The 13,027-nt window shown below is 38.1% G+C and overlaps 1 protein-coding gene across 1 annotated transcript in view; it reads right to left on the bottom strand.

Annotated features, from left to right (window-relative positions):
• The window catches only part of NUP210L (nucleoporin 210 like), a 99,028-nt gene that overhangs the window by 50,356 nt on the left and 35,645 nt on the right, over positions 1-13,027 (bottom strand). The window contains exons 11-13 of the mRNA XM_006044159.4: positions 6,396-6,533; positions 5,735-5,890; positions 2,639-2,837 (exon numbers count right to left, since the gene is read on the bottom strand). Coding sequence (XP_006044221.4) covers positions 2,639-2,837; positions 5,735-5,890; positions 6,396-6,533 — 493 coding nt within the window. The remainder of the gene's footprint in view (positions 1-2,638; positions 2,838-5,734; positions 5,891-6,395; positions 6,534-13,027) is intronic.

Below are 13,027 nucleotides of genomic sequence, written 5' to 3'. Positions count from 1 at the left end.
TCAAACTCACGTCCATCGAGTCGGTGATGCCATCCAGCCATCTCATCCTCTGTCGTCCCCTTCTCCTGCCCCAAATCCCTCCCTGCATCAGAGTCTTTTCCAATGAGTCAACTCTTCGCATGAGGTGGCCAAAGTACTGGAGTTTCAGCTTTAGCATCATTCCTTCCAAAGAAATTCCAGGGCTGATCTCCTTTAGAATGGACTGGTTGGATCTCCTTGCAGTCCAAGGGACTCTCAAGAGTCTTCTCCAACACCACAGTTCAAAAGCATCAATTCTTCGGTGCTCAGCTTTCTTTACAGTCCAATTCTCACATCCATACATGACCACTGGAAAAACCATAGCCTTGACTAGATGGATCTTTGTTGGCAAAGTGTCTCTGCTTTTCAATATGCTATCTAGGTTGGTCATAACTTTTGTTCCAAGGAGTAAGCGTCTTTTAATTTCATGGCTTCAATCACCATCTGCAGTGATTTTCAAGCCCCCCAAAATAAAGTCTGACACTGTTTCCACTGTTTCCCCATCTATTTCCCATGAAGTGATGGGACCAGATGCCATGATCTTTGTTTTCTAAATGTTGAGCTTTAAGGCAACTTTTCACTCTCCTCTTTCACTTTCATCAAGAGGCTTTTGAGTTCCTCTTCACTTTCTGCCATAAGGGTGGTGTCATCTGCATATCTGAGGTTACTGATATTTCTCCGGGCAATCTTGATTCCAGCTTGTGCTTCTTCCAGCCCAGCGTTTCTCATGATGTACTCTGCATATAAGTTAAATAAGCAGGGTGACAATATACACCTTTGACGTACTCCTTTTCCTATTTGGAACCAGTCTGTTGTTCCATGTCCAGTTCTAACTGTTGCTTCCTGACCTGCATATAGGTTTATATGAGGTCAAAACTTCATATAAAGTTCCAAATGAAGTTCCAAAAAGTAGGCTGGGTTATATTGTAGAGGGCCTTGAATACTAAAAGGATTTTGGCTGTTGTCCAGTGGCAATGAAAAGCTTCTCAAAATTTTTGAGCAGGAAAATTAATATTGAAATTGAGTTTCATGAAGATCTATCTTGTAGCCATGATTATCAAAGGCAAGAAGAATTAGGAGGATATTGTTACAGTCTCAGTGAGAGATAATGAAGGCCTAAAAATGTGGAAGGCAATGGCACCCCACTCCAGTACTCTTGCCTGGAAAGTCCCATGGGCTGAGGAGCCTGGTAGGCTGCAGTCCATGGGGTCGCGAAGAGTCAGGCACAACTGAGAGACTTCACTTTCATTTTTCACTTTCATGCATTGGAGAAGGAAATGGCAACCTACTCCAGTAGTCTTGCCTGGAGAATCCCAGGGACAGGGGAGCCTGGTGGGCTGCCGTCTATGGGGTCGCACAGAGTCGGACACGACTGAAGTGACTTAGTAACAAAAATGGGGAACCTAAGAACTGAGGTGAGCTGAGAGATATTATACAGCATAATTAGCAAGGGTAAAAGAGAAGTCCAAGTTGATATCAACCTTATGGATGTATAGGGCTTCCCTTGTACCCTTGTAAGTAAGTTGGTAAAGAATCTGCCTGCAATGCAGGAGACCTGGCTTCGATTTCTGGGTCAAGAAGATCCCCTGGAGAAGGAAATGGCAACCCACTCCAGTATTCTTGCCTGGAGAATCCCATGGACAGAGGAGCCTGGCAGGCCACAGTCTATGGGGTCGCAAGAGTCAGAGATGATGTATTGTGAAAATTAAATGAGTTAATATGTGAAAAGTATTCATAATAGAGCCTGGCAAATAGTAAATGCCAAATAAATGTTAGATGCTACTACTGTCATTATTACTGATAAAACAATGGTGATCAGGATCAAGTATGAAGTTCTGTAACAGTAAATGATACTGATCTTTATGAATAGCTTATTCATATTCTTTTCTTATTAAAAAGATATTTTCTTTTTTAGAATAAATTTAATATATATATAAATTAGATGGCACTAAATTCCTCTTAGAAAGAGGTATAGTACATAATTAAAGAAAGAAAGAAGAAAAGAGCTTGCAGCTGGAAAGAGAAGGCCTTGATATTACTAAAAACTGATATTGTCTGGCCACAATGAACTCTGGACATTTTATTCTATTTCTGTGCCTTTGTTTCTAACATCACATTATAATACCTAAGGCAGTTGACAGAATAAATAAAAGTATTATAAAGAAAGGTAATATGTGAATTTAACTTTTAAATTTTTTGGCTGCAACTTGCAGCTTGTGGGATCTTAGTTCCCCAAAAGAAAGAAAGTGAAGTTGTTCAGTCGTGTCTGACTCTTTACAACCCCATGAACTGTAGCCTACCAGGCTCCTCCATCCATGGAATTTTCCACGCAAGAGTACTGGACTGGGTTGCCATTTCCTCCTCCAGGGGATCTTCCTGACCCAGGGATTGAACCTGGTTCTCCCTCATTGCAGGCAGATGCTTTATCATCTGAGCCACTAGGGAAGACCACCAGGGACTAAAACCAGGCCCTTGGCAGTGAAAGCCCAGAGTCTCAATCACTAGACCACTATGGAACCCCCAGTATGTGAATTTAGACTATAATTCATAGTTTCTGAATTGTTGATTGGTCCTTTAATTCAAAGACAAAGAAAGGGAAAAATAAAAAGCCTACTCTTACCTTCTTTGAGAAGAGTAAAGACTCCTTGCTTATCCATGTTCAAATCCAAGGATAAATGAGAGCAGTCTGTGAATGTGATGGCCTCTTTGGTTTCCTTATTTACATGATACATTGCAATGGGGATTTCTATAATCTGGCCAATCTCTACATCAGCATGAAATGGTAACAGTTCCATCTTGTTCAGTCTCAGAACATGTATCTGAGGGGGAAAAAATTAATCTTTCAAGAAAGTTACATTAGGAAAATCTTAGACAAAAGCATTCCTTAAATATTTAAATATACATATATATAACATATATATATATACACATGTGCTTTGCATATAAAAACAGAAACTATGTACCATTTATATGCATATATGGGTGTTTGTGTGTGTGTGTTAGGTGCTGAATCTGTCACTCACTTCATTCCTTAATCAATCAACTTCTCTAAGGCATGTAATACCTCTCAGTGGGAGTCTGCCAAAATATGAGGATTGCACAATTTTCTTGACTTTTGTAAACTAAGAATGGTCTTTTAAAGTGTTGTAAAATAAAAAGCAATAATGACAAACAACTATGAGATAAAGACTGTATGTGGCCGATAAATACTAACACATTTACTATCTGATCTTTTTTATATAAAAAGTTTGCTGACCTCTGATATAGAACACTCTTTCTTGATATCTTAAAAAAATCTTTTTTTTTTCTCTTTTTTGCTGTAGTTTGAAGGTCTCCCTCCAAATTCATATGTAGAAATTCTAACCCCCAAAGTGATGGTATTAGGAGATGGGGCCTTTGGGAGGTGGTTAGGTCCTGAGAGTGGAGTTCCCACAAATGGAATTAATGCCCTTAAACAAGGAACCCCTGGGGCTCCCTAGTCCCTTCTGCCATATGCGGTTAAGGCAAAAAATATAGTCTTCTATGAAGCAGATAGTATATTGAAAAGCAGAGATAATTACTTTGCCAACAAAGGTCTGTCTAGTCAATGCTATGGTTTTTCCAGTGGTCATGTATGGATGTGAGAGTTGGATTGTAAAGAAAGCTGAGTGCGAAGAATTGATGCTTTTGAACTGTGGTGTTGGAGAAGACTCTTGAGAGTCCCTTGGACTGCAAGCAGATCCAACCAGTCCATCCTAAAGGAGATCAGTCTTGGGTGTTCACTGGAAGGACTGATGCTGAAGCTGAAACTCCAATACTTTGGCTACCTCATGCAGAGTTGACTCATTGGAAAAGACTCTGATGCTGGGAGGGACTGGGGGCAGGAGGAGAAGGGGACGACAGAGGATGAGATGGCTGGATGGCATCACCGACTCGATGGACATGAGTTTGAGTGAATTCCGGGAGTTGGTGATGGACAGGGAGGCCTGGGGTGCTGTGATTCATGGGGTTGCAGAGTTGGACACGACTGAGCGACTGAACTGAACTATGAAGCAGAATGATTTTCCTCACCAGACACTGAATCTATTGGTGCCTTGATTCTGGACTTTCCAGTCTCTAAAACCATTGAAAAATCAATTTCTGTTGTTTATAAGCCACCCAATCTATGGTATTTTGTTATAGCAGCCTGAATGGACTTTTTAAAGGGGAGTAAACATTTAAATAAATTAAACTATTAGTAGAAAATGATAAGCATTACAAGAGTTTAGAAAACAGAATAACTTTGTTTTCTAAAATTATTTTTAGAAATAAATATTTCTAAAATATTTCTGTTTTTTCTTCTGAAAAAGAAGAGAGTCTTTTTTTGGTCACTGTTTATATGTGTCTTTAGTTGCAGCATGTGGAATCTTTAGTTGCAACATAAAGGATCTAGTTCCCTGAACAGGGATAGAACCTGGGCCCCTTGCTTTGAGAGCGTGGAGTCTTAGCCACTGAACCACCAGGGAAGTCCTTGGCTTCCCACTGTTGACAGCAGAGGTCAGCAATGCTCTCTAAAGGGCCAGAGAGAAAATATTTTTGGCTTTGGGGATCACATGATCTTGTAAACTACCCAAATCTGTACTTGTTGCCTGACAGTGGCTATAGAGGATACATAAATGAATGACTGTGTTCTGATAAAACTTTATTTACTAGAAAGGCAGCAAGTTGAGTCTGACCCTTAAGCCTTAGGTTGGCTCCATCCTTCAAAGTCTTATTCAAGTTCCAACCTCTTCATGATAGCCTCGACTAGTCATATCCACAAGGATTTTCTTTTATTAACTAATAGTACTTTTGCTCTATAATTCAAGTAGCTTTAAATCATATACTGCTTTAAAATACCTCAAATATCACTTTCTAAAAATGTTATTTAACTTTTCACATTAATGTATCTTCCTAGACTTCAGATTCTTTAAAGTAGGGATGATATGTTATTTCTTTGAATGTCCTATGATACCTAGTATGGTATTAAGTACCTCATTAGTATTCAATAAATATTCACTGAATGATAACACACATGCTAAGTAGTCTGCAGGGAAAGACAACATAAATGTTTATTAAAATGTTTATTAAAAGTGGGAGAAAATAGAAAATGGTTATATAACATAGTAAAAAGTAGTTCAATCTTATAGAAGCAAGATAGACAACAAAAAAATGAGACTAGAAATAAAGTATCTATAAAGTTCATATACATGATAAATTCATGATAATAACAACAAAATACAGTAACAAAATAGATAACATTAAGTAGTGAATATATTCCCAGCACAGGTGTAAACACCATCTCATTTAATTCTGACAATAACCCTTTGAGGCAGATACTATAATTATCCCCATTTTAAAGATGAAGAAACAAATACAGACATTAAATAATTGGTTACTAAGTAAAGCAGGACTCAACCCAGGTCCAGGAATATTTAAGAAATATGTACTGTAAGACTGAATTTGAGCATTATTTTCTTTCTTTATTTTTGGCTGCACCACTGCGGCATGCAAGATCGTAGTTCCTCGACCAGAGACCAAACCTGTGTCGCCTGCAGTGGGAGCGCAAAGTCCTAACCACTGGGCAACTAAGGAACTCCTGAGGATCATTTTAAAATAATCAGCTTGAAAAGGAAAAACATTTTAATGCGTTACTATAATTAAATTTAGACAACACTGTCTCAGAGGAGGTATGAAGATTGTTTGGAAAGTTGCTCACCTTAATTTCCCCATATCGAAAGGGATTTTGGACATCTCGGGCCAAAACAGTGCTGTTTCCCCTCACCTGACCTGCTGTCACCACTCCTTTAGTGGTTACCATGGCCACTGTTTCATTAGAAGAGGCCCAGGTAAAGTTGCCACTGCCACCTTCTACCTATGAAGAAAATACAAGCTTACATTTAATTAGTATAAGGGCGAAAATGGAATTTAAGTGGAGATGTGAAATCTGGTGAAATAAAGTTTAGGAAATAATAAAACTACCCAATAATTTATTTCTGGAACATTAAGAAAACTGTGATGCCATACGAAAGTAGCTAAATGGGAGAGGGAAACACTAAACAGAGATGATGTGGGCAATGGAAATACTAAAGGGAGATTATGTAATGGTAGTATCACAAGATGTAAAAAAGGAAGAGCACAAGAGAGCTTGACAAAACTATAAAACTCACAAGGAAAGGATATATGGAAGAGAGACAGAAAGTACACCAAGTCTTGTTAGGATGACAGTTTTCAAGAGTACTCATGATTTGGTTGTCACCCAAAACTGAGTTATACACTAGGATTAGGGGGAAATAAAATTTAACATTAACTAAATTTCAATTAATTAAGCTATCAGAGAAACTGATTTATTTATGAATTCTCATTCTAGTATATCATACCTGTACTTTATAACGATACAACATTCCCATGGGGTGATGAGGAAATGCCAGAAAGTTAGGTGTAAGCTTGATAGGAAAATAAATTTTCACTTCCTGCTGATGTTTAATTGGAAATTTTATAGGCTGAATATTTTTATTCTATAAGAACAGAAAAAAAGGAGCAAAACAAGATTTTATAAGGACTGCTATTACGGACGACATTCACATCTAAAGCATCAGCAAAATGGTATGTTAATAGACTACTCAACCAATTTCTATCAATAAAGGAAATAAATAAATGTTCTTGTTCATTAGAGAAGCACAGCTACTATAGTTCAATAATAACGAAAGTGATCTTGATAGACCTAAAATAAGTATTACAGTCATGGAAGGTAGTTAAAATTTCTTGAAAGACGAGTTATATTAACATAGAGAGGGAAGTCATGGCTTCAAAGATCCTTGGCCATTCATCATTTAAATATATAAATTGTAAAGGCAAATGAATATTATAAGCTATTCAGAAGAAAATAAAGTTAACAGTCATAGATGCTGAGGTAAGACATTCCCTCCTGCTTAAAAACAAGAGCAGGGTTTGGGGGGTATTCATACAGGTAAAAATAGAGTCCTCACACTCAACTATGTTGGCATTTTTCTCTTTGAAGGCAAATTATTTTTCAAAGAGGCTCTGAAGTATTTATAAACTATATCACATTTGCAGTAATGGCTCTGATTTTCTTTCTTTCTTAATTTTAATTAATTTATCTTTGGCTGCACTGGGTCTTTGTTGCTGCATTCGGGCTTTCTCTATTTGGGGTGAGCAGGGGCTACTATCTGCTTGTGGTACACGGGCTTCTTACTGTCGTGGCTTCTCTTGTTGTGGAGCACAGGCTCCAGGTGCAGGCTTCAGTAATTTCAGCACAGCAGCCCGGTATGTCGGCTCAAGAGCATAGGTTAAATAGTTGTGGCACACGGGCTTAGCTGGTCCATGGCACATGGGATCTTCCCAGACCAGGGATCAAACCCTCGTCCCCTTCATTTGCAGGCAGATTCTTAACCACTGGACCACCAGGGAACCCCAATGGCTCTGATTTTCTCTTCATTTCCTTAAGGTGTCTAGCTCAATCATAAACTGAAAATAAGTCTTTTCATTTAAAAGAGCATCATTCCATTTTAGCCTACTGAGACTGATTTTGGACTTTTGACATTCACAAGTGTAAGATAATTATTTAATAATAATAATAGTTTAATAATAAACTGTGTTGTCTTGAGCTGAAAAGAAAGAAAGATTGAGAGTATCATTCTGATGGTATTTAGGTGATCACTGAGGGAAACAAGAAATTTTCAGGAGTAGGAAGCATATGCTAGGTCTGGTTAGAACTCTAATTCAAGAATAAGGTAATATTAGTACAAAAAGGATTGGTCTAAGGAAGACATTTTATAACATACAGGAAAAAGAACGTAGTGTTTAAAAAGGCACTATGCCCTTTTAAGAATGACATGCTCTTCAAAAATACTGACTGCAACAGAGAAGTTTTCAACAGTGTCTGCTTTAGCACATAAGAAAATACAGATAGGAAATAAGAGATAAAAGCAGAGATAAGACAAAAAACTGGGATAAAGAGGGACACAGCTGAGTACAGGGTGAAATTCAAAGTGAGCTAGACAAAATAAGAAAAAACATAATAAAGTTTTTAAATGTCATAGAAATTTTAAAAATACGTCTTTGGTGGCATCAGGCCTTAGTCACGCACGCAGGATTTCGCTGCATCACACAGCAAGCTCTGTTGTGGTGTGCAGGCTCAGAAGTAGCGAGCGGTGTGTGGGCTCAGTTGCCCTGGGGCATATACAATCTTAATTCCCTGATCAGGGATGGAACTTGTGTCCCCTACACTGAAAGTCAAATTCTTAACCACTGGACCACTGGGGAAGTCCCTTGTCTGACCATTTTGTCTGACACAGACAGCAGTGGGTTGGCACTGGTGGGGACGCAGTTTAGGAATAACATCCAGGAAATCCTTCCCTTGATTTCCCAACATACAGGTTGCGGCACCAAATATGATCTCAGGTGCCCTTGGTCTGCAGCAGCTTGAAGCAAGGCTTCTGTACCTGGGTGACTGAAGTAAGGTCTCAATGGTGAGAGCGCTTCTGTACCTGGGTGACTGAAGTAAGGTCTCGATGGTGAGAGCATCATAGCCTAACCACTAGACCAGTGTCAGTGACAAGGCCCTGACTCTTTGGCTTTGCAGAAAAGAATTCCTGCAAAGATGGAAAGTAGTGAAATAAGACAAGTTTACTAGGAGGAAAAAGAGTACAGTATGTGTGGATAGGGGGATCGGCCTACAGTGCAGGAGACGCTGATTTGATCCCTGGGTCGGGAAGATCCCCTGGCGGAGGGCACGACAACCCACTCCAGTATTCTTGCCTGGAGAATCCAATGGTCAGAGAAGCCTGGTGGGCTATGGGCCATAGGGTCACAAAGAGTCAGACACGACTGAAGCAGCTTAGCACACAAGCAATGGAATACATTCTTAAATAAATGTGGTTATATTATACATCATTTTAACATGCATTTCTTGCTTTATTTTATTTTTTTGCTAATGACTTATTATTTGCTGTTTATTTTATATTTATTTTAGACTACAGAAATGATGTTAGCAAACTCGAACAATTTTTTTATTCCCATTCAAAATGGATCATAGCAGCAGAGACAACTTGCAACATCAACAACACATTTGGCCTAGGAACTGCTAACGAATGTATGGTACAGTGGTGTTTCAAGGAGTTTTGCAAAGGAGATGAGAGCCTTGAATATCAGGAGCACAGTGGCTAGCTATCTGAAGTTGACAACAACAAATTGAGAGTCATCATCGAGGCTGATCATCTCACAACTACAGAAGTTGCCCAAGAACTCAACATTGACTATTCTATAATCATTCTGCATTTGAAGCAAATTGGGAAGGTAAAAAATTTCAATAAGTGGGTGCCTCATGAGCTGACTAAAAATAAAAAAAATCGTCGTTCTGAAGTGTTGTCTTCTCTTTTTTTTTCTTTTTACAGTTAAATGTATTTGTATTTAAATAAATTTATTTATTTTTAATTGTAGGGTAATTGCTCTATAATATTGTGTTGGTTTCTGCCACGTATCAACATGAATCAGCCATAGGTATACCTATGTCTCCTTCTTCTTGAACCTCCCTCCCCATCCCACCCCTCTAAGGTTGTTACAGAGTCCTGGTTTGAGTTCCCTGAGTCACATAGCAAATTCCCATTGGCTATCTATTTTACATTTGTCTTCTCTTGTTCTACACAACAATGAACTATTTCTTGATCAGATTGTGACGTGTGATAAAAAGTGGATTTTATAAAACTGGTAAAGACCAGCTCAGTGGTTGGACTGAGAAGAAGCTCCAAAGCCAAACTTGCACCAAAAAAAGGTCATGGTCATTGTTTGGTGGCCTGCTGCCCATCTGATCCACTACAGCCTTCTGAATCCCAGCAAAACCATTACATCTGAGAAGTATGCTCAGCTGATTGATGAAATGCACCATAAATTGCAATGCTTGCAGCCGACATTGGTCAACGGAATGAGCCCAATACTTCTCCATAACAACTCGTGACTGCATGTCACACAACCAACGCTTCAAAAGTCAAATGAACTAGACTACGAAGTTTTGCCTCATCCACTATACTCACCAGACTTTCGCCAACTGACTACTACTTCTTCAAGCATCTTGACAACTTTTTTAAAAATTAATTTATTTATTTTAATTGGAGGCTAATTACTTTAAAATATTGTAGTGGGTTTTGCCATACATTGACATGAATCAGCCATGGGTGTACATGTGTTCCCCATTCGACAACTTTTTGCAAGGAAAACATTCCTACAATCAGCAGGAGGCAGAACATGCTTTCCAAGAGTTCATCAAATCCCAAAAGCATGGATTTTTATGCTACTTGCTTTTTTATGCTACTTTATGCTACTTATGAATAAACAATCTTATTTATTGTGGGCAAAAATATATTGATTAAAATGGTTCCTATTTTGATTAATAAAGATGTATTTAAGCCTAGTTATAATGATTTAAAATTCACGGTGTAAAACTGAAATTACCTTTTCATCAACCTAATAGATTCCTTAGGTGGATCTTGACTTGAGAATTCAAAGTCCTCATCTAACCATTTTCTTTCCAAACATTGTCCAGCATACTTAGCAACAACAATCAATAAACCCTATTATATCCTAGACTTCAACATGTTTTATGGCAGCAACTACCTGGTTACCAAAAGGCTTGTCTTCTATACGCATTTAACTGTAGTGTCTACAGGTAATACTTCTAAGTAGCTGTTTTGCTATTGCACACCATAGACTATTAATGCTCACATTTTATCACAAGGAACAGGACCAGTAATGACATTAAACCTAATAATAGACAAGTTAGAATCAACTTGGAGAACCCAGACTCCAAGATGGCCTCCACAGATCCCACCCTGTGGTATTCACACCCTTGTGTAGTTCCCTCTTCGTTGTATTAAGAATGGTTTCAATGATCAATAGAGTGTAGTAGATGTGCTTATATTAGAAAAAAGATGTAAAACCAGTGATCCACCATAAGATTCTTCAATAATAAGGAACTTAAAAAAGAGAAGCAAATTTGATCCAAAGTAAGGAGAAGAAATAGAATAACAAAGAAAAAAGCATGAATCAACAAAAGAAAAAATAGGTAAAGAATTGAAACAATAGAAACACAAATGATCACTATCTGGGGGACTTCCCACGTGGTGCGAGTGGTAAAGAACCTGTCAATGCAGGAGATATGAGACACTGGTTCGATCCCTGGCTTGGGAAGACCCCATGGAGAAGGAAATGGCAACCCACTCCAATATTCTTGCCTGGAGAATCCCATGGACAGAGAAACCTGGCAGGCTACAGTTCATAGAGTCATGAAGAGTTAGACACAACTTAAGCAACTTAGTGCACACATACACATACACACCAATATCTGGAATGAAAGAGACAACATCACTACAGATACTACAGATACAAATTAATAAGGCAATGTTATCAACAACTATGTGATAAATTCAATAATTTAGACTAAACAGAAATTTCTTCACATACAAATTACCAAGTTTCACTCAAGAAGAAATAAGTAGGGGCTTCCCTGGTGGTACAGTGGTTGAGAATACACCTGCCAATGCAGGGGACATGAGTTCAATCCCTGCTCTAAGATCCTGCATGCTATGTGGCAACTAAGCCTGTGTGTTATAACTACTGAGCCAGCACTCTATACCCTCAAGTCACACCTAATCAGCCCACGCACTACAACTACAGAAGCCTGTGCAGTTAGAGCCTGTGCTCTGTAATAAGAGAAGCCACCACAGTGAGAAACCTGCATACCACAAGGAGGAGTATCCCCCACTCTCTGCAACTACAGAAAGCCCACGTGCAGCCAGGAAAACCCAGAACAGCCAAAAATAAATAAAAAAAATAAATAACCTCAATAGCTGTATATACATTTAAAAAATTGAATTCATAGCTTTAAAACCTCTCATATACCAACTGTTAGAGAAATGGAAATTAAAATCACAGTGAGATAGAACTTCATACCCATTAGAATGGCAATTATCAAAAATAGAAAATAGTTAAGTGTTGGTTAGGATGTGGAGAAATCAGAATCCTTGTGCATTGCTGCTGGAATGTAAAATGACAGTCACTGTGGAAAACAGTATGACATTTCCTCAAAAAGTTAAACATAGAATTGCCATATAATCCAGCAATTTGAATTTTGGGTATATACATAAAAGAACTGAAAGTAAAGATTTGACAAAGTATTTGTATACTTTGTCATGTTCACAGCAACATTATTTACAATAGACAAAATGCAGAAACAACCCAACTGTTTGTCAATGGATAAATAACAAACAAATTGCTGTATATCCATTCAATAGAATATTATTCAGCCTTAAAAAGAAATGAAATTATGTCAGGGCACAATATGGATTAACCCTAAAGACATGCTAAGTGAAATAAGTAAAAAAAAAAAAAAGGGGGGGGGGGACAAATGTATGATTCCACTTTTTTTTGGCCATGCCACAAGTCTTGTGGGATCTTAGTTCCCTGACCAGAGATTGAACCCACATGCTCATCAGTGAAGGTATGGAGTAATAACCAGTGGACTGCCAGGGAATTCCTTGTATGATGCCATTTATATGACATAACTAGATTAATCAAATTAACAGAGACAGGAAATAGAATGTAGTTACCAGGAGACGGAAGATAGGAGGAACAGGGGTGGGTATTTTTTAAGGGAAAGAGAGAATCAGTCTGGAAAGATTATAAAGTTCTAAAGATAGATGGTGGTATTGGTACACACCATCAATACACTTAATGTCACTGAACTGTATGCCTAAAAATGGTTAAAATGGTAAAATTTATGTTATGTATATTTTAGCACTATAATAATAAAAGACTTACCATTTTAAAAAGTTCCAAGCTCAAATAGTTTCATTGTGAATTCTACCAAATATTTGAGGAAGAAGTAACACTAGTTCTACAGAACTCTTCCAGAAAACAGAAAAGAATACTTTCCAGCTCATTTTATAAGCCAGTATTATCCTCACATCAAAACCTGACAAAGACATTACAACTAAAA

The sequence above is a fragment of the Bubalus bubalis genome, chromosome 6 (assembly GCF_019923935.1).
Source record: "Bubalus bubalis isolate 160015118507 breed Murrah chromosome 6, NDDB_SH_1, whole genome shotgun sequence".
NCBI classification, from domain to species: domain Eukaryota; kingdom Metazoa; phylum Chordata; class Mammalia; order Artiodactyla; family Bovidae; genus Bubalus; species Bubalus bubalis.
Note: the sequence above shows the minus strand (reverse complement) of the source record. Positions and strands in the feature narration are given on the sequence as shown.